Consider the following 20,820-nt stretch of genomic DNA (forward strand, 5'->3'; position numbering starts at 1 on the left):
AGGAACATTCTTCTCACTGATCACCAATGTAAGGAACATTCTTCCCACTGATCACCAATGTAAGGGACATTCTTCTCACCGATCACCAATGTAAGGAACATTCTTCCCACTGATCACCAATGTAAGGAACATTCTTCTCACTGATCACCAATGTAAGGAACATTCTTCTCACTGATCACCAATGTAAGGAACATTCTTCTCACTGATCACCAATGTAAGGAACATTCTTCTCACTGATCACCAATGTAAGGAACATTCTTCCCACTGATCACCAATGTAAGGAACATTCTTCTCACCGATCACCAATGTAAGGAACATTCTTCCCACTGATCACCAATGTAAGGAACATTCTTCTCACTGATCACCAATGTAAGGAACATTCTTCTCACCTGATCACCAATGTAAGGAGCATTCTTCTCACTGACCACCAATGTAAGGAACATTCTTCCCACTGATCACCAATGTAAGGAACATTCTTCCCACTGATCACCAATGTAAGGAACATTCTTCTCACTGATCACCAATGTAAGGAACATTCTTCTCACTGATCACCAATGTAAGGAACATTCTTCTCACTGATCACCAATGTAAGGAACATTCTTCTCACTGATCACCAATGTAAGGAACATTCTTCTCACTGATCACCAATGTAAGGAACATTCTTCTCACTGATCACCAATGTAAGGAACATTCTTCTCACTGATCACCAATGTAAGGAACATTCTTCCCACTGATCACCAATGTAAGGAACATTCTTCTCACTGATCACCAATGTAAGGAACATTCTTCTCACTGATCACCAATGTAAGGAACATTCTTCTCACTGATCACCAATGTAAGGAACATTCTTCCCACTGATCACCAATGTAAGGAACATTCTTCTCACTGATCACCAATGTAAGGAACATTCTTCTCACCGATCACCAATGTAAGGAACATTCTTCTCACTGATCACCAATGTAAGGAAGATTCTTCTCACTGATCACCAATGTAAGGAACGTTCTTCTCACTGATCACCAATGTAAGGAACATTCTTCCCACTGATCACCAATGTAAGGAACATTCTTCTCACTGATCACCAATGTAAGGAACATTCTTCTCACTGATCACCAATGTAAGGAACATTCTTCTCACTGATCACCAATGTAAGGAACATTCTTCTCACTGATCACCAATGTAAGGAACATTCTTCTCACTGATCACCAATGTAAGGAACATTCTTCTCACTGATCACCAATGTAAGGAACATTCTTCCCACCGATCACCAATGTAAGGAACATTCTTCTCACTGATCACCAATGTAAGGAACATTCTTCTCACTGATCACCAATGTAAGGAACATTCTTCCCACTGATCACCAATGTAAGGAACATTCTTCTCACTGGCCACCAATGGCACTTGTCTATCCAGTCTTGAGTTACACAGTGCACCCGGACCTGATTTTTCTCTTCTGTAATTGGGTAACATTTAAAGGTCTTGTTCACACCCCCAGCCTGTGAATGGACAGTGAAAAGAGAAGCAGCAGACCGATGAGTTATAATAAAGTATTCTGAATAAGTTCATCTGTTCCTTGCTCTGCTCTTTCCTTCTATCAGCGTGCTCCTTGTTGGCACATGAGCACTGCTACACTACGGACTGGCTCCTTGTGCTGCTTCTCCACCCCCCAGTCTGAGTTCTGCTGTACAAGGACTGCAGGAGGCTGATGCCAAGATATATTCGGTGCTCACACCGCTTGCTTCATTTGCATGTTTTATATCTGCCTGGAGGTCAGATCGAAAAGCTAAAAATGCAGAGAACACCATTTTCCAAAACCACATTGAACATCCGGCAGAGCCGGCTCAGTCTGGGGCTCTCGGGTTTCACACACAGAGATGTTTATTAAAATGCGGTGATTCAGCAGTATGGCGGCCGTACAGCGGGTACTATAGCATTGCAGCGTGTAGCCAGTTTACATTCCCAGACACTGGGACACGAGGAGTCCATCCTGACATATGAGCCCCTCCCCCCCCCCAGTCTGAATCACCATGTAGAAGGACATTCTACACCCAGCCCAGCTCCTTCCATTAGTCACCCAATCCACGCACACGCCATGCGTCATAGAGGGACAGAACACGAACGCATCCTACGAGGACATCCATGGTGTGCCGCTAATTTCACAGAATGCCGATTGAGAGACGAGGGAGAAGGAAATCTACTCCACCCGCCCATCCCATTTATTAATAGCCAGAACTCCCCGACGGTTCTACCAGCTGTGCCGGGAAAACAGATCACATTTCACCGCCACAAAACACTACAACAGGAAATGCAACCGGCAGATCAGATGTCCGAACCGCAGAAACCTTCCTTCCAGACCGACGATTGTACGATCTGCATTTCCGGCAGATAAACAGAAAATCGGTCAGAAGGATTAACCGAGAAACATGAACAATGATCCGATTATGGCAAACGGGGGGGCGGGGCAAGGATCACAGTTTACAGAACACATTATCAGAAATTAAAGTGCAACTCCAGACATTTTAGGGATTGATTTATATAAAATACTTTAAGCCACAAATTCCCAACCAGAGCTCCACAAATCCCATTCTACCCACCGATCACCAATGTAAGGAACATTCTTCCCACCGATCACCAATGTAAGGAACATTCTTCTCACTGATCACCAATGTAAGGAACATTCTTCTCACTGATCACCAATGTAAGGAACATTCTTCTCACTGATCACCAATGTAAGGAACATTCTTCTCACTGATCACCAATGTAAGGAACATTCTTCTCACTGATCACCAATGTAAGGAACATTCTTCTCACTGATCACCAATGTAAGGAACATTCTTCTCACTGATCACCAATGTAAGGAACATTCTTCTCACTGATCACCAATGTAAGGAACATTCTTCTCACTGATCACCAATGTAAGGAACATTCTTCTCACTGATCACCAATGTAAGGAACATTCTTCTCACTGATCACCAATGTAAGGAACATTCTTCTCACTGATCACCAATGTAAGGAACATTCTTCTCACTGATCACCAATGTAAGGAACATTCTTCTCACTGATCACCAATGTAAGGAACATTCTTCTCACTGATCACCAATGTAAGGAACATTCTTCTCACTGATCACCAATGTAAGGAACATTCTTCTCACTGATCACCAATGTAAGGAACATTCTTCTCACTGATCACCAATGTAAGGAACATTCTTCTCACTGATCACCAATGTAAGGAACATTCTTCTCACTGATCACCAATGTAAGGAACATTCTTCTCACTGATCACCAATGTAAGGAACATTCTTCTCACTGATCACCAATGTAAGGAACATTCTTCTCACTGATCACCAATGTAAGGAACATTCTTCCCACTGATCACCAATGTAAGGAACATTCTTCTCACTGATCACCAATGTAAGGAACATTCTTCTCACTGATCACCAATGTAAGGAACATTCTTCTCACTGATCACCAATGTAAGGAACATTCTTCCCACTGATCACCAATGTAAGGGACATTCTTCCCACTGATCACCAATGTAAGGAACATTCTTCTCACTGACCACCAATGTAAGGAACATTCTTCTCACTGATCACCAATGTAAGGAACATTCTTCTCACTGATCACCAATGTAAGGAACATTCTTCCCACTGATCACCAATGTAAGGAACATTCTTCTCACTGATCACCAATGTAAGGATCATTCTTCTCACTGATCACCAATGTAAGGAACATTCTTCCCACTGATCACCAATGTAAGGGACATTCTTCCCACTGATCACCAATGTAAGGAACATTCTTCTCACTGATCACCAATGTAAGGAACATTCTTCCCACTGATCACCAATGTAAGGAACATTCTTCTCACTGATCACCAATGTAAGGATCATTCTTCTCACTGATCACCAATGTAAGGAACATTCTTCCCACTGATCACCAATGTAAGGAACATTCTTCTCACCGATCACCAATGTAAGGAACATTCTTCTCACCGATCACCAATGTAAGGAACATTCTTCCCACTGATCACCAATGTAAGGAACATTCTTCTCACTGATCACCAATGTAAGGAACATTCTTCCCACTGATCACCAATGTAAGGAACATTCTTCTCACTGATCACCAATGTAAGGAACATTCTTCCCACTGATCACCAATGTAAGGACCATTCTTCTCACTGATCACCAATGTAAGGAACATTCTTCCCACCGATCACCAATGTAAGGAACATTCTTCTCACTGATCACCAATGTAAGGAACATTCTTCTCACTGATCACCAATGTAAGGGACATTCTTCCCACTGATCACCAATGTAAGGAACATTCTTCTCACTGATCACCAATGTAAGGAACATTCTTCTCACCGATCACCAATGTAAGGAACATTCTTCTCACTGATCACCAATGTAAGGAACGTTCTTCTCACCGATCACCAATGTAAGGAACATTCTTCTCACTGATCATCAATGTAAGGAACATTCTTCTCACTGACCACCAATGTAAGGAACATTCTTCTCACTGATCACCAATGTAAGGAACATTCTTCTCACTGATCACCAATGTAAGGAACATTCTTCTCACTGATCACCAATGTAAGGAACATTCTTCTCACTGATCACCAATGTAAGGAACATTCTTCCCACTGATCACCAATGTAAGGAACATTCTTCCCACTGATCACCAATGTAAGGAACATTCTTCTCACTGATCACCAATGTAAGGACCATTCTTCTCACTGATCACCAATGTAAGGAACATTCTTCTCACTGATCACCAATGTAAGGAACATTCTTCTCACTGATCACCAATGTAAGGAACATTCTTCTCACTGATCACCAATGTAAGGAACATTCTTCTCACTGATCACCAATGTAAGGAACATTCTTCTCACTGATCACCAATGTAAGGAACATTCTTCCCACTGATCACCAATGTAAGGAACATTCTTCCCACTGATCACCAATGTAAGGAACATTCTTCTCACTGATCACCAATGTAAGGACCATTCTTCTCACTGATCCCAATGTAAGGAACATTCTTCTCACTGATCACCAATGTAAGGAACATTCTTCCCACTGATCACCAATGTAAGGAACATTCTTCTCACTGATCACCAATGTAAGGAACATTCTTCTCACTGATCACCAATGTAAGGAACATTCTTCTCACTGATCACCAATGTAAGGAACGTTCTTCCCACTGATCACCAATGTAAGGAACATTCTTTCTAGCTTGAGACCTAGAAAGTTATTTCAGTGATTCCACCAAAGTAAAAAGAGAAAGGCTGTATTAGGAGGACTCATGACTGGTTCTTAAATGGCATAGTCCAGTTTTGGAACCATACTTAGGGAAACCTGGTTGCATCCTCAACAGCCGCCCCCCCCCCACTCAACTTTTTTTTACCCAAATCACAGGATGGTTTTCCCTGCAGCATCCGGTTTGGTAGATACACTGTGGAGATCTGGCTGTCCCCATGTGACCCCCTCCCCCCCAGCTCGGAGAACACACAACTCGCTCTACTCCCACATCTGGAACTATTTTGGGTATTTAAAATTTCACCATAAATGTATGTCCTGGGTTTTCTGACTTCCTGTTTGCTCCCTCGTGGCTGTATGAGGTCACAGAGCCAACGGAGCCGTCAATCAAACCAGCAATGGGGGGGCAGGGAGGGAGGGAGGTGTGGCCGGGATTGTGGCATCTGCTGACAGCAATGACTAACGGGGGCGTTTGTGTCAATGGGCCGTGCCTCAAAGATGTCGTACTGCCGGCACCTCAAGTCCCTTTCCCATCACGAATGGCACTCTGCACGGAGCTTGTACTTTCTCCCGGAATGTAAATCACCTATACTGCTATGTATGGACCCCACATGATAAATATGCTCCTAAAGCCCCGCACACGCGGTCAGAGATTTCCCCAGCAAAAGACCGATGAGAGCTTTCGGTTAGAAATTCCAACCGTGTGTGCGCTCCATCGGATTCCAGCCAGCAAAAGATTGAGAGCAGGTTCTCTATTCTTCGGTCGGAAAAAATTCTGATCGGCACGCAAAATTCCTACGCATGCTCGGAAACAATTCGACGCATGCTCGGAAGCATGGAACGTCACTTTGGGTATGTTTTTTTTTTCTTTGAAGCACACGATTAGAGGCCCGAGGCTCCAATTGGCTTAAAAAAAAAAAAGGGGTGGGTTTGGGGCTCAGAGCACTGCGCCCCGGCCCCACCCACTTGTGTGACAATAGTGCATTAATATTTCACTAATGTCTTCCCGTTTCTCTTCTCGGACAATCAAGAAGCGGGTCCTGGGACCCGATTGGCTGGGGAGTCTTCGGACTCCCAGCCAATCTTGTCCCAGTTAGGACCCGCTTCCTGTTCTGCCTGGAGAAGCAGCAATGGCCCCGAAGTGAGGAACTGCAGCCCGGATCCATGTCTGCCTCCCATGGGGGGTGGCGTTGGATTGCGCCCCCCCCCCCCGAGCCCCCCAATTATTAAGCACCGGCCACCACTGCTGCTCTCGCTCTCCTTGTGCAGGTGGACTGTCTAGTCTCCACCCCCTCCTGTAGTGGGTGGAGTCTGCCGAGTCCCTCCCACAGCTCTGCTCTTTCCTTGTGCAGGGGGACTGGTCTAGTCTCCGCCCCCTCCTGTAGTGGGTGGAGTCTGCCGAGTCCCTCCCACAGCTCTGCTCTTTCCTTGTGCAGGGGGACTGGTCTGGTCTCCGCCCCCTCCTGTAGTGGGTGGAGTCTGTGCATAGGTTACACTTCTTGCACATAATGTGGATTTATAAGGTTATCGTCTACTGAGGAATATATTTAAATAAAAAGTCATTTGATCGCGGAGTTGAGTGTTCAGGTTGGTCCTCTCCTGTTGCTGGCTCCATAGGAGGCGGCCCCTGTGGCCCTATAAAAGGGCTAGGACTGTGACGTTGGACGGTAAGGCGGAGGACGGCGGAGGAATTTGTTGGCACCACATAGATGCAAAAAAACGAATATTAAAACATTAAATCAAAAACGTGTTCAATGAAAACCCTCCACAGAAAAACAAATTAAAAAATCCACCTCCGGGTTGTAAATCGCAATGTTTGGGCTGCTTTGTGTTCCATTTCTGAACTGCACAGATCAGCAAAACCTCAGGAGTCCCAAGGATGTGCGTCCGCCTCCCTGCCAAGAACAGTTCAGTGACCCCGTGTACACACAAACATGTATGGGGTGGGGGGGGGGGAGGGGAGGGGAGGGGGGAGACAATACCGGGACAGAGGTGACCCCGTGTACACACACGTATTGGGGGGGGGGGGGGGAAGAGACAATACTGGGACAGAGGTGACCCAGTGTGTGTGTGTGTATATATATATATATATATATATATATATATATATATATATATAGACACACACACACACACACACACGTCTTTTTTTAGAAGAAAGTGAGGAAAGAGATATTCAAAGCGGAGAGACTTTGTTCCTTCATAGTCTACCGAGCGGGCCGGGAACACAAGAGGCTTCAAGAGTGAACGGTGGTGTCACCTCCTGGCTGTGCAGTGTGGTAGGTGTGTGTGTATGTATGCGATGCCGGAAAAATAGAGTTGGGCCGAACAGAACCCCATTGAATTCTATGGGCCCATTTTGAAGGCTTTTATGCAAGTTATTGGTCATAAAAGGGGTATGAGCGTCCAGACACTGCCCTGGGGGAGGGGGGGATGTAACAATGCAAACAATTATTTTTTAAAAAGGATTGTTTTTAGAAACAATAAAAAAATTCCTAAATATTGTGCCTGGGGGTTTCCCTTATTCTGCCTGTAAAGTGGAGCATCTGTACCATGTATAGAACCTGCTGCAGCAAAACTGATATTTTTAAAAAGAAAAAAAAATAATAATATTTGATTAAATTAAATATTAAATTAACATTTTAAAACAAACCAAAAAAATTGCCATGGCTTCTCTCCCCCCCCCCCCCCCCCCCCCAAAATCCATACCAAACTCTGATCCAAGCATGCAGCCATCCGGTCAGGAATTGGAGTGGGGGAAAAGGGGACAAGCGAGTGTCGCCCCCCCCCCCCCCCCCCTCCTGAACCATAACAGGCCACATGGCCACCCCAAAGCACCTTGTCCCTTTTTTTTCACTTTTCTCTATAGCTGGCAATGTTTATTTTTTTATTCAGTTGTCGGTGGGGAAGCCAGACGATGAGTCATCCGTTGTTAAGGACGCAGCCGAGAGGAAGCCGGCCGCTGCGTCCTTAACCAGCTATCCACTGTGCCCCGATTGGGCGAAGCTTTTCCCAATCAAGGCTCAGAATTCACTGTGCAGTGCAGCACGCCGTGCATTGTGGGGCGTTCGGCAGGTGAACATTCTGCTGAGCTCCCACCACCACCCATCCCCCCCCCCCCCGTGCAAATTCTGCTGTTGGCCGAATAGGTGAGGTCCGGGACAAACTTTTTGCTCAGCTCAAAAACATTCGCCGATCTCCACCGGAAAAGAACTACAGCAGATCACATTCACGTTTTACCACATTCTCTCTCTTTGGCTGGAGTTCCACTTTAATAAATCGGATCCGGTCTTTTAAGATAGACGTGTCAACTATTTTAAAAAGTCTTTAAAAAAAAAAAAAAAAAAAAAAAGGAATAACTCCACATTCATGGAAAAATGTAGCAAAAGAAAAAAAAGATAACATGTATCATGTAACATGTATGTGAATGTACAATGTATATGTAAAGCGCTGCGTAAATTGATGGCGCTATACAAGTAAGTGAAATAAATAAAATAAAATGTCTACACAAGTCATATCGTAATTGAACGTTATTAAAAATGACCTTTCCTTCCCAACACGCCGCCGCTGTCATTTTCTGTAAAACTCAAAGTAACATGACAGACTGGGGGCGCTCTGTACACAGACAGTATAAGGACCGCCCCCCCCCCCCCCCCAAAAAAAACGTAATTTCCTGCTTGCGTGATTGGCTCACACTGCATTTTCCCCAAAAGTCTGCCCTAAGATACAAGCCAGATTTTAGGCATCCCCTGCAATAGGAATTACAGTTTCGGTGAGATACACTCTCAAGGGTTATATACTTCTAAAAAGGCGGCACACCCTACAGCGTTCCTCATCAGAACACCGAGAGCGCATCAGGTGATAATAATGAATCAGACCTTCCCTCTTTCAGAATCTGTCTGCAAACACAAAACTGATTTTTCTTCAGAGCAGAAACGGGTAGGAATCCGCAACAAAGCTCGTTCATGTACATCGATTACCCCAGAGGGAGGGAGGGGGGGGTTAATTCCTCAACAAAAGTGGAGTTACTCTTTAGCCACCTTTTTAATTAAAAGAAGTCAATTGTATCTGGTAAAGCAGATTTGTTACTCAGCACTGTGGGGGGCGTTTTGTTTGTTTCTTGGTGAAGGAACTCCCACCATCTACATTATATTGTAATCTCTGTTATATTACTATTCTCAATAATAAAAAAAACTGAAAAAAAAAAAAAATTATATATATAAAATAGGAAGAATCCCCATGATGTAAAGCCATTCAGTTTTTTTTTTTTTTTTAATAATTAGAAACCCCCCCCCAAAAAAAAACAAAAAAAATAAAACACAACAACAACAAAACCACAAAGAAGAGTCTATACACCTAGAAGAAGACCACCGGCTACAACAGAACTGCCGTTTTTCACAGTTGGGACTTTATATTCATCACTATTGTTTATTTTTGTGATGAATCTTTTTTTTTTTTTTCACATATAGTGTTTTTGGCAACCTTTATTCTTTATCACTTGTTTTTTTCATTTTTGGTTTTATAATATGTTACGTCTATAATGATTTTTTTTTTCATTATTGCCGTCACCACTAGTTAATCTACTAGTCCCCTCTGTTTACCACCAATTTTAAATCGATCGCTTTGTCCAACCAGGGGACCAGCTTCATTTTTATTAGCTTTTTTTTTTATTTATTTTTTACACTTTTTGGCGCGGAGTTCATTTAAACACTTGTTATGTACATTGATTACCCAGAGTGAGGGGGGGAGGGGGTGGTTTAATTCCTCAACAAAAGCTAGAGTTACTCTTCAGCCACCCTCTAACCAACCGTTATTTCAAATATCTGGGGCAATGGAATGGTTAACGATCCGGGGAAAATCCGATTGCCTCTCGGGGGATCAGGAAGGAATTTTTTTTTTTCTCCTGCTTTAGCAAATTGGATCATGCTCTGCTGCGGTTTTTTCGCCTTCCTCTGGATCAACTGTGGGTATAGAATTGGGTATATGGGATTGTACGATTTATTTTTTATTTTTGTGGTTGAACTGGATGGACTTGTGTGCTTTTTTTTTTTTTCAATCTAACGTATGTTTAGATCAAAGCATATTCATGTGTAAAGGCCTGTACACACTGTCGGACTTTTTGACAACAAACATGCAAATTAGCCGTTTTGGAGCAACATCCGACCCGTGTGTACGCTCCATCGGACAAACTTTTTTCTGTTTTCATCTGACTTTTGTTGGCTGTGCGAACGGACAAACTTTCTGGCAACAAAAGTCCGATGGAGCAAAGTCCGACCGTGTGTACGCAAAAGCATCGGACTTTTGTACAAGGTACAAACACGCAAAAGATCAGACTACAATACAGAAGTTCACCAAAGGTGGCGCTGGAGTCATTGAACGTCCTCTTTTGAAGCGGCGTCAGTACGTTGTGACGTCGTTACGTTCGTGTTTGTTGTCAAAAAGTCCGACCGTGTGTATGCAATACAAACTTGTGGACCACGCCCTTTGTACAAAAGTCCACGGAAAAGTTTGTACAAAGTCCGACCGTGTGTATGAGGCTTTAGAATGGCCCAGTCACAGTCCAGACCTAAATCCCATTGAGACTCTGTGGCCAGACTTGAAAATTGCTGATCGCAGACGCTCTCCATCCGATCTGAGGCGGCTGGATTCACACCTGTGGCATTTTTAGTGCTTTTTGCAGATTTGCAATACAGAACGTGTTCCATAGGAAACCATGTTAAATGGACCGTAGTGCAAATCTACAAAAATGTAAAAAGCACTAAAACTGCCATTAGGTGTGAATCCAGCCTGACAGAACTTGAGATATTCTACAAAGAAGAAGAATGGGCAGAAATGTCCTCTCTAGATGGGCAAAGCTGGTAGAGACACCCCCAAAAAGACTTGTAGAGAAAGGGGGTTCTACAAAGTATTGACTCCGGGGGGCGCCATACAAATGCCCCTCCCCCACACTTTTCACATATTTATTTGTATCATTTATCATTTTCCTTCCACTTCACAATTATGTGACACTTTGTGTTGGTCCATCACATAAAATCCCAATAAAATACATTTATGGTTTTGGATGTAATTGGGGAATTTCGAGGGGTATGAATACTTTTTCAAGGCGCTGTCGTGTTGAATTGCCGCATACAAAGCTCTTTGGTCGTTACTCTTGATGATTTGATTATTTATCATGTGGTTTGGTTATTGGTTGATAATTGATAGCTAGCACTTTTAGTGATCTTTAATTTTTAAAGTATGACGGCACGGAGAGGTGGTGAGGACCGGGAGGGGGTGTAATGCTGGGATTGAGGCGGTGGAAGGTTTCCCCGTATCATGAATGGTCCTGTATGTGTAGGAGGGCAGGCGTACCTTTTATTTGTTCTACTGCATTTAAAGAACGAGAAGAGTTCATTTCACGCAACTCCGCCTTTAGGCGTCTTCTCCTGTGACGTGTTGATTGCCACGTATGACATCATTCACATATCCCGCCCCCGAGGTCCTGCCTTACCTGCAGAGCCGCGAACATCATCATCTCCTCCTCCGTACATTCGATCTCCTCCAGCAGAATGGACCACTTGGCTTGTTCATACAGCTGATTGATTCTGATGGCGTCATACTGCAAGACAGCAACACAGACATCTGGAAGTCATTACAGCATCTTCCAGTCTACGTGACACAGCAAGCAAATCTTACACTGTGAGGTCATAATGGGGGGGGGGGTAAAGGGAGCCCCACCCAGCCTGCACATCTGACCTCCAACCCCCACCCCCCTTCAGTACCGGCCCCTCTCCTAGACTGAAATGCCAGCCTCCGATTTCACCGCACACTGTGACCTTCTCACAATGTGCATTAGAAGCTGCAGCAAGTCAGATAAAGCCCTGTCTCATTTCCTGGCTGGAGGACGTCCAGCATCATCTAGCACACACACACACCCCCAGCCCGTGTCTGGCCTCCCCACTTTCGCTCGTTGGATTTCAGTTCTCGTGATCATGGAGGATCAGCATCACCTACGATCGTCTGTATGAAAACGCTCACTCCTCCAGACCGACACCCGCCCATCAAGGCGTTTTTGTTAAAATTTCATAACGCCTGCCAAGAGCCAAGCCCACTGCTTGCAACAGGGCTCTTGAGAGGAACGCAGAGGCCGGGTGCTGGGATGTTTTTTCAGGAAGCCCCCCCCCCCCGTCCCAGCCACTCCCACCAGCCATGATCTGCCTGCATTGCATAGGGAAGCGCCGAGATCCAGTGATGACATCACTAGGAATCAGGGCCGTCTTTAACACAGGGCATAAAGGGGCAGCTGCCCCCCCAGGCCCAGTCATTGTTGTGGGGCCCAATGCAGGTGCTCGTAAATAGTTGATGAGTGGAGTCGGGAGGGCCCAAGGTCCAATCATTAAAGACGGCCCAGCTAGGGAAAAAAAAAAAATAGGGCATCGAATGAAAGTTGAAGGGCAGGAGGAGCAAAGGGAGGCAAATTATCAGCAGATTAAAATTTAGGCTTTAGGCGGTCCATCAGGATTTTTTCTCAAAAGCTTCAGAGCTACCAATTTATCCAAGCAAACCCATGCATGGGGAGATGGTTTCCCCCCCATCGTAGCCATGCATGGGGAGATGGTTCCCCCCCCATTGTAGCCATGCGTGGGGAGATGGTCCCCCCCCCCCATCGTAGCCATGCGTGGGGAGATGGTCCCCCCCCCCCATCGTAGCCATGCGTGGGGAGATGGTCCCCCCCCCCCATCGTAGCCATGCGTGGGGAGATGATTCCCCCCCCCCCATCGTAGCCATGCGTGGGGAGATGGTTCCCCCCCCCCCATCGTAGCCATGCGTGGGGAGATGGTTCCCCCCCCCCATCGTAGCCATGCGTGGGGAGATGGTTCCCGCCCCCCCATCGTAGCCATGCGTGGGGAGATGGTTCCCCCCCCCCCCATCGTAGCCATGCGTGGGGAGATGGTTCCCCCCCCCCCATCGTAGCCATGCGTGGGGAGATGGTTCCCCCCCCATCGTAGCCATGCGTGGGGAGATGGTTCCCCCCCCATCGTGGCCATGCATGGGGAGATGGTTCCCCCCCATCGTGGCCATGCATGGGGAGATGGTTCCCCCCCATCGTAGCCATGCATGGGGAGATGGTTCCCCCCCATCGTAGCCATGCATGGGGAGATGGTTCCCCCCCATCGTAGCCATGCATGGGGAGATGGTTCCCCCCCATCGTAGCCATGCATGGGGAGATGGTTCCCCCCCCATCGTAGCCATGCATGGGGAGATGGTTCCCCCCCCATCGTAGCCATGCATGGGGAGATGGTTCCCCCCCCATCGTAGCCATGCATGGGGAGATGGTTCCCCCCCATCGTAGCCATGCATGGGGAGATGGTTCCCCCCATCGTAGCCATACATGGGGAGATGGTTCCCCCCCATCGTAGCCATGCATGGGGAGATGGTTCCCCCCCATCGTAGCCATGCATGGGGAGATGGTTCCCCCCCATCGTAGCCATGCATGGGGAGATGGTTCCCCCCCATCGTAGCCATGCATGGGGAGATGGTTCCCCCCCATCGTAGCCATGCATGGGGAGATGGTTCCCCCCCATCGTAGCCATGCATGGGGAGATGGTTCCCCCCCCATCGTAGCCATGCATGGGGAGATGGTTCCCCCCCCATCGTAGCCATGCATGGGGAGATGGTTCCCCCCATCGTAGCCATACATGGGGAGATGGTTCCCCCCATCGTAGCCATACATGGGGAGATGGTTCCCCCCCATCGTAGCCATGCATGGGGAGATGGTTCCCCCCCCATCGTAGCCATGCATGGGGAGATGGTTCCCCCCATCGTAGCCATACATGGGGAGATGGTTCCCCCCATCGTGGCCATACATGGGGAGATGGTTCCCCCCATCGTGGCCATACATGGGGAGATGGTTCCCCCCATCGTGGCCATACATGGGGAGATGGTTCCCCCCATCGTGGCCATACATGGGGAGATGGTTCCCCCCATCGTGGCCATACATGGGGAGATGGTTCCCCCCATCGTGGCCATACATGGGGAGATGGTTCCCCCCATCGTGGCCATACATGGGGAGATGGTTCCCCCCATCGTGGCCATACATGGGGAGATGGTTCCCCCCATCGTGGCCATACATGGGGAGATGGTTCCCCCCCATCGTGGCCATACATGGGGAGATGGTTCCCCCCCATTGTGGCCATACATGGGGAGATGGTTCCCCCCCATTGTAGCCATACATGGGGAGATGGTTCCCCCCCATTGTAGCCATACATGGGGAGATGGTTCCCCCCATTGTAGCCATACATGGGGAGATGGTTCCCCCCCATTGTAGCCATACATGGGGAGATGGTTCCCCCCCATCGTAGCCATACATGGGGAGATGGTTCCCCCCCATTGTAGCCATACATGGGGAGATGGTTCCCCCCCATTGTAGCCATACATGGGGAGATGGTTCCCCCCCATTGTAGCCATACATGGGGAGATGGTTCCCCCCCATCGTAGCCATCACAGTGGACCACAAATGGGTCTTCAAACTGTTACCACAAGGTTGGAGGAACACAATTGTCTACAATGTCTTTGTATAATGGAGTATTACCTGGACCCTTTCCCTAGAGAGACCTGAACTCCTCGGGAGCGGCTTCACATACTTTTGCCCACATAGTGTCAGTCTGTGGATATAACTTAGGAATGTGAAGTTCTTCACCAGCTGGGTTTCAGTTGTGCAATTGGACCATTTTTGGACCCCATAGTGACCTCCGTCATCAGGAGAGAAAGTACAAATCCACAGCCAAATTCTTCCTCAGATATTTGCAATTAGACCCGGAGTTGAACGATGGATTATTACAGAATGAAATGTGGGGAATGAGACCACAAAGTCAGGGTAGGGGTACAGAAGGAGACATGTCTTGCTCACGGGAGGAGGAAAGGGGAGCGGTGGGTGATGGAGTCCATCAGCATCTGAAATATCCATTTGGTTGGCCATTTACATTTTGGATGCACCAATTACATTGTATCTCTTTGTCTGCCATACACACATTGATAATCACAGATCCCCTCCTAAGTGATCTTCAAAGCCCAACTTTATCAAATTTTTATTCTTTCATGATGTAAACAATATTTTATTGATGGAACTTCCCATTCAATGCAATGACAGCTTTCACGTGTATGGACGGCACTGGTTTTCCAGACAGCTGGTAAGGATTGTATGACCAGACGGTAGAAATCTGTTTACTTCACCTCTGGGAACATCTGCTGTGTTAGAGGTCGTCTTTGTCACAGTTTTTACTGCTGACCGAGGACAGAAATATCGCACATCTGAAACCCAGCTGGTGAAGAACTTCACATTCCTAAGTTATATCCACAGACTGACACCATGTGGGCAAAAGTATGTGAACTCCCTCCTGAGGAGTTCAGGTCTCTCCAGGGAAAGGGTCCCAGGTAATACCCCATTATACAAAGACATTGTACACCATTGTGCTCCTCCAACCTTGTGGAAACAGTTTGGTGAAGACCCATTTGTGTTCCATTGTGACTGTGCTGGCCACGGTGGGGGGGGACCAACTCCCCATCTATGGCCACGGTGGGGGGGGGGGAACCAACTCCCCATCTATGGCCACGGTGGGGGGGGGAAACCAACTCCCCATCTATGGCCACGGTGGGGGGGGGAAACCAACTCCCCATCTATGGCCACGGTGGGGGGGGGGAACCAACTCCCCATCTATGGCCACGGTGGGGGGGGGGGAACCAACTCCCCATCTATGGCCACGGTATGGGGGGAAACCAACTCCCCATCTATGGCCACGGTATGGGGGAACCAACTCCCCATCTATGGCCACGGTATGGGGGAACCAACTCCCCATCTATGGCCACGGTATGGGGGAACCAAACTCCCCATCTATGGCCACGGTATGGGGGAACCAACTCCCCATCTATGGCCACGGTATGGGGGAACCAACCCCCCATCTATGGCCACAATGGGGGAACCAACTCCCCTTCTATGGCCACAATGGGGGAACCAACTCCCCTTCTATGGCCACAATGGGGGAACCCAACTCCCCTTCTATGGCCACAATGGGGGAACCAACTCCCCTTCTATGGCCACAATGGGGGAACCAACTCCCCTTCTATGGCCACAATGGGGGAACCAACTCCCCTTCTATGGCCACAATGGGGGAACCAACTCCCCTTCTATGGCCACAATGGGGGAACCAACTCCCCCTTCTATGGCCACAATGGGGGAACCAACTCCCCTTCTATGGCCACAATGGGGGAACCAACTCCCCTTCTATGGCCACAATGGGGGAACCAACTCCCCTTCTATGGCCACAATGGGGGAACCAACTCCCCTTCTATGGCCACAATGGGGGAACCAACTCCCCTTCTATGGCCACAATGGGGAACCAACTCCCCTTCTATGGCCACAATGGGGGAACCAACTCCCCTTCTATGGCCACAATGGGGAACCAACTCCCCTTCTATGGCCACAATGGGGGAACCAACTCCCCTTCTATGGCCACAATGGGGGAACCAACTCCCCTTCTATGGCCAAAATGGGGAACCAACTCCCCTTCTATGGCCAAAATGGGGGAACCAACTCCCCATCTATGGCCAAAATGGGGGAACCAACTCCCCATCTATGGCCAAAATGGGGGAACCAACTCCCCATCTATGGCCAAAATGGGGGAACCAACTCCCCATCTATGGCCAAAATGGGGGAACCAACTCCCCCATCTTTGGCCACAATGGGGGAACCAACTCATTACTAATCATAAGAGTGTGATGGTCGGAGTCTACAGACTCTTGAATATGTATGATGTGTATATCTGGACAATCCTCTAGTTATATCAGGATGGGGGTATTACGCCCTTTCTATGTGTGCAGTAGAAGGAGGTATGTAGGTGGCTAATGGTATAAATAAAAAAACTGCGGCGTTAACCTGCAATTCAAAGTGAAATACACACAAATACAGCAAGCAACACAAGGAGCTGCGCTCACAAACCAGATATCTAAAATAAAAAAAGAAAGTGTCACATGAAACCAAAAAGTGCAAGTGGATGAATAAAGTGACAAAAAGTCCAAAAAACACATTTGTAAAAAATGTAAATGAAATGTATGACATCTGATAAAACAGCCCTGAAAAGTCTCCAAGCTTTCCAGCTGCACAAGCTTTAGAGCGTGTGGCCAATACCCATCCAGGGCCTTTGATCCTCCCCGCCGCCTCCGATGGCCCGATAAGGCCAGGTACTCCTAGAGACTTGTAGGAGTCATCCTCGATCAAAAGCCAAATATTCGAATCCACTCAATGTACCTACACCGAGTGGCTTTGAAAGTTTGATCGGCCATCAGAGGCACATAGACAGGGATATTCCAACTCTGGCCCTCCAGTTGTTCAGGAACCATAATTCCCCATCATGCCCCCAGTCACGTCTGTGAACGTCAGAGTTTTTCAATGCCTCATGGGTAGTTCGTAACAACTGGAAGGCCACAGTTTGGAGATCCCCAACAGAGGATCAAAGGCCCTGGCTGGGTATTGTCCACACGCTCTAAAGCCTGTGCGGCTGGTAAGCTTGCACTCTATGTGGTGGTGGATTCACATTGTCCTACAAAGTCACAGGAGACGGTCACCGTATTGGGTTCTTCCAATCACTTACTTTTCCTTTGGAGGACTTTTCCCGGACGGTTCATTTATCAGATTGTCATACATTTCACTTAAAACATTTTTGGACTTTGTCACTTTATTCATCCACTTGCACTTTTTGTTTCAGATCTGCGGGTTTGTGAGCGCAGCTCCTTACGTTACTTTTAGGTGGCTGATGGGGCAAGAGAGGTCAGGCTGGGGATTTGCTAACCACTTACAAATATGTAGTGCAAAAATCAAGCAAAAAAATAAATAAAAATGTTGGTTGTTAATCCTCCGATGTCTTTCCGAATATTTACAAAAAGGTCCTATCTGAGCTGGTTTGATCTTTCTACAGACGTCCAGTATAGAGGAGATCCACAGCAGTTCTGCATTAACCTGTTTGACCCTTGAAATTCCCTTCTGCTTCACACATGTCTGCAATGCGTTGGAGCTCACCGGGAGGAAATGAAAAGCATTGAATTACCTTGGGGTTCAAGTCAAAGAAGCTGTAGTATTTAAATCGAAGTAGCAAGGCTTCATTGTCCTTCACATCTTGTTCCATGAGCGATCGGGAGGAGTCCAACCACCTGCAACATGTTAGAAAGGGAGAGAAGAGCGCAGTCAACAGACTGGAGTTCTATTTGAAGCATTTATCGTAAAGCTGAACTCCGGGCGACCCGCTACAAAGATGAAATGCATATGAAGGAGCGGTTTTACCCACCATTGTCCTTCTGTACATCCAGTGGTGACCCAAATTTTTTCTGCTGCATTTAGGTAATAGAGCTTGGGCGCCTCTCTGCCCACTGTGACTAGACCAGGGGTCTCCAAACTTTATAAACAAAAAAGGGCCAGTTTACTGTCCTTCAGACAGCATTCGGGGCCAGATCATGGTCAGTGGGAGTAGAAAAGACCCTGGGCATAACAGAGCAAACAATGGTCCATTGCTGGTGTCAGTGGGAAAAATTGTGCCCCATTCCTTGGTAACATTGGCAGGAGTCGTACCATTTCCTTGGAGACATTGGCAAGAATCGTGCCCCATCGTTGGCAGGAATGGTGCCCAGTCATTGGTGACTTTGGCAGGAATCATACCATATCATTGGCGACATTGGGAGGAATGGTGCCCCGTCATTGGCGACATTGGGAGGAATGGTGCCCCGACATTGGGAGGAATGGTGCCCCGACATTGGGAGGAATGGTGCCCCGACATTTGGGAGGAATCGTGCCCCCGACATTGGGAGGAATCGTGCCCCGACATTGGGAGGAATCGTGCCCCGACATTGGGAGGAATCGTGCCCCGACATTGGGAGGAATCGTGCCCCGACATTGGGAGGGAATCGTGCCCCGTCATTGGCGACATTGGGAGGAATCGTGCCCGTCATGGCGACATTGGGAGGAATCGTGCCCCGTCATTGGCGACATTGGCAGGAATCGTGCCCCGTCATTGGCAGGAATCGTGCCCCGTCATTTTTGACATTGGCAGGAATCGTGCCCCGTCATTTTTGACATTGGGAGGAATCGTGCCCCGTCATTTTTGACATTGGGAGGAATCGTGCCCCGTCATTTTTGACATTGGGAGAATCGTGCCCCGTCATTGGGAGGAATCGTGCCCCGTCATTGGGAGGAATCGTGCCCCGTCATTGGGAGGAATCGTGCCCCGTCATTGGGAGGAATCGTGCCCCGTCATTGGGAGGAATCGTGCCCCGTCATTGGGAGGAATCGTGCCCCGTCATTGGGAGGAATCGTGCCCCGTCATTGGGAGGAATCGTGCCCCGTCATTGGGAGGAATCGTGCCCCGTCATTGGGAGGAATCGTGCCCCGTCATTGGGAGGAATCGTGCCCCGTCATTGGGAGGAATCGTGCCCCGTCATTGGAGGAATCGTGCCCCGTCATTGGGAGAATCGTGCCCCGTCATTGGGAGGAATCGTGCCCCGTCATTGGGAGGAATCGTGCCCCGTCATTGGGAGGAATCGTGCCCCGTCATTTGGAGGAATCGTGCCCCGTCATTGGGAGGAATCGTGCCCGTCATTGGGAGGAATCGTGCCCCGTCATTGGGAGGAATCGTGCCCCGTCATTGGGAGGAATCGTGCCCCGTCATTGGGACATGGGAGGAATCGTGCCCCGTCATTGGCGACATTGGGAGGAATCGTGCCCCGTCATTGGCGACATTGGGAGGAATCGTGCCCCGTCATTGGCGACACTGGGAGGAATCGTGCCCCGTCATTGGCGACCACTGGGAGGAATCGTGCCCCGTCATTGGCGACACTGGGAGGAATCGTGCCCCGTCATTGGCGACACTGGGAGGAATCGTGCCCCGTCATTGGCGACACTGGGAGGAATCTGCCCGTCATTGGCGACACTGGGAGAATCGTGCCCCGTCATTGGCGACACTGGGAGATCGTGCCCCGTCATTGGCGACATTGGCAGGAATCATGCCATATCATTGGCGACATTGGCAGGAATCGTGCCATATCATTGGTGACATTGGCAGGAATCGTGCCATATCATTGGTGACATGGCAGGAATCGTTGCCCCGTCATGGTGACATTGGGAGGAATCGTGCCCCGTCATTGGTGACATTGGCAGGAATCGTGCCCCGTCATTGGTGACATTGGCAGGAATCGTGCCCCGTCATTGGTGACATTGGCAGGAATCGTGCCCCGTCATTGGTGACATTGGCAGGAATCGTGCCCCGTCATTTTTGTCATTGGGAGGAATCGTGCCCCGTCATTGGGAGGAATCGTGCCCCGTCATTGGGAGGAATCGTGCCCCGTCATTGGAGGAATCGTGCCCCGTCATTGGGAGGAATCGTGCCCCGTCATTGGGAGGAATCGTGCCCCGTCATTGGGAGGAATCGTGCCCCGTCATTGGGAGGAATCGTGCCCCGTCATTGGCGACATTGGCAGGAATCGTGCCCCGTCATTGGCAGGAATCGTGCCCCGTCATTTTTGACATTGGCAGGAATCGTGCCCCGTCATT

At 48.1% G+C, this 20,820-nt stretch overlaps 1 protein-coding gene across 1 annotated transcript in view; it reads right to left on the reverse strand.

Moving 5' to 3' along the window:
- The window catches only part of LOC143956446 (fermitin family homolog 2-like), a gene marked incomplete at its 3' end in the record, with an annotated part of 37,174 nt that extends 18,728 nt beyond the window's left edge, over positions 1-18,446 (reverse strand). Inside the window, exons 1-2 of the mRNA XM_077466630.1 lie at positions 18,329-18,446; positions 11,740-11,847 (exon numbers count right to left, since the gene is read on the reverse strand). Coding sequence (XP_077322756.1) covers positions 11,740-11,847; positions 18,329-18,406 — 186 coding nt within the window. The remainder of the gene's footprint in view (positions 1-11,739; positions 11,848-18,328) is intronic.
- Positions 18,447-20,820: the final 2,374 nt, after the last annotated feature.

Source organism: Lithobates pipiens, unplaced genomic scaffold (assembly GCF_037356315.1).
Source record: "Lithobates pipiens isolate NorthernLeopardFrog02 unplaced genomic scaffold, aLitPip1_a1.2 Scaffold_364, whole genome shotgun sequence".
Taxonomy (NCBI): Eukaryota; Metazoa; Chordata; class Amphibia; order Anura; family Ranidae; genus Lithobates; species Lithobates pipiens.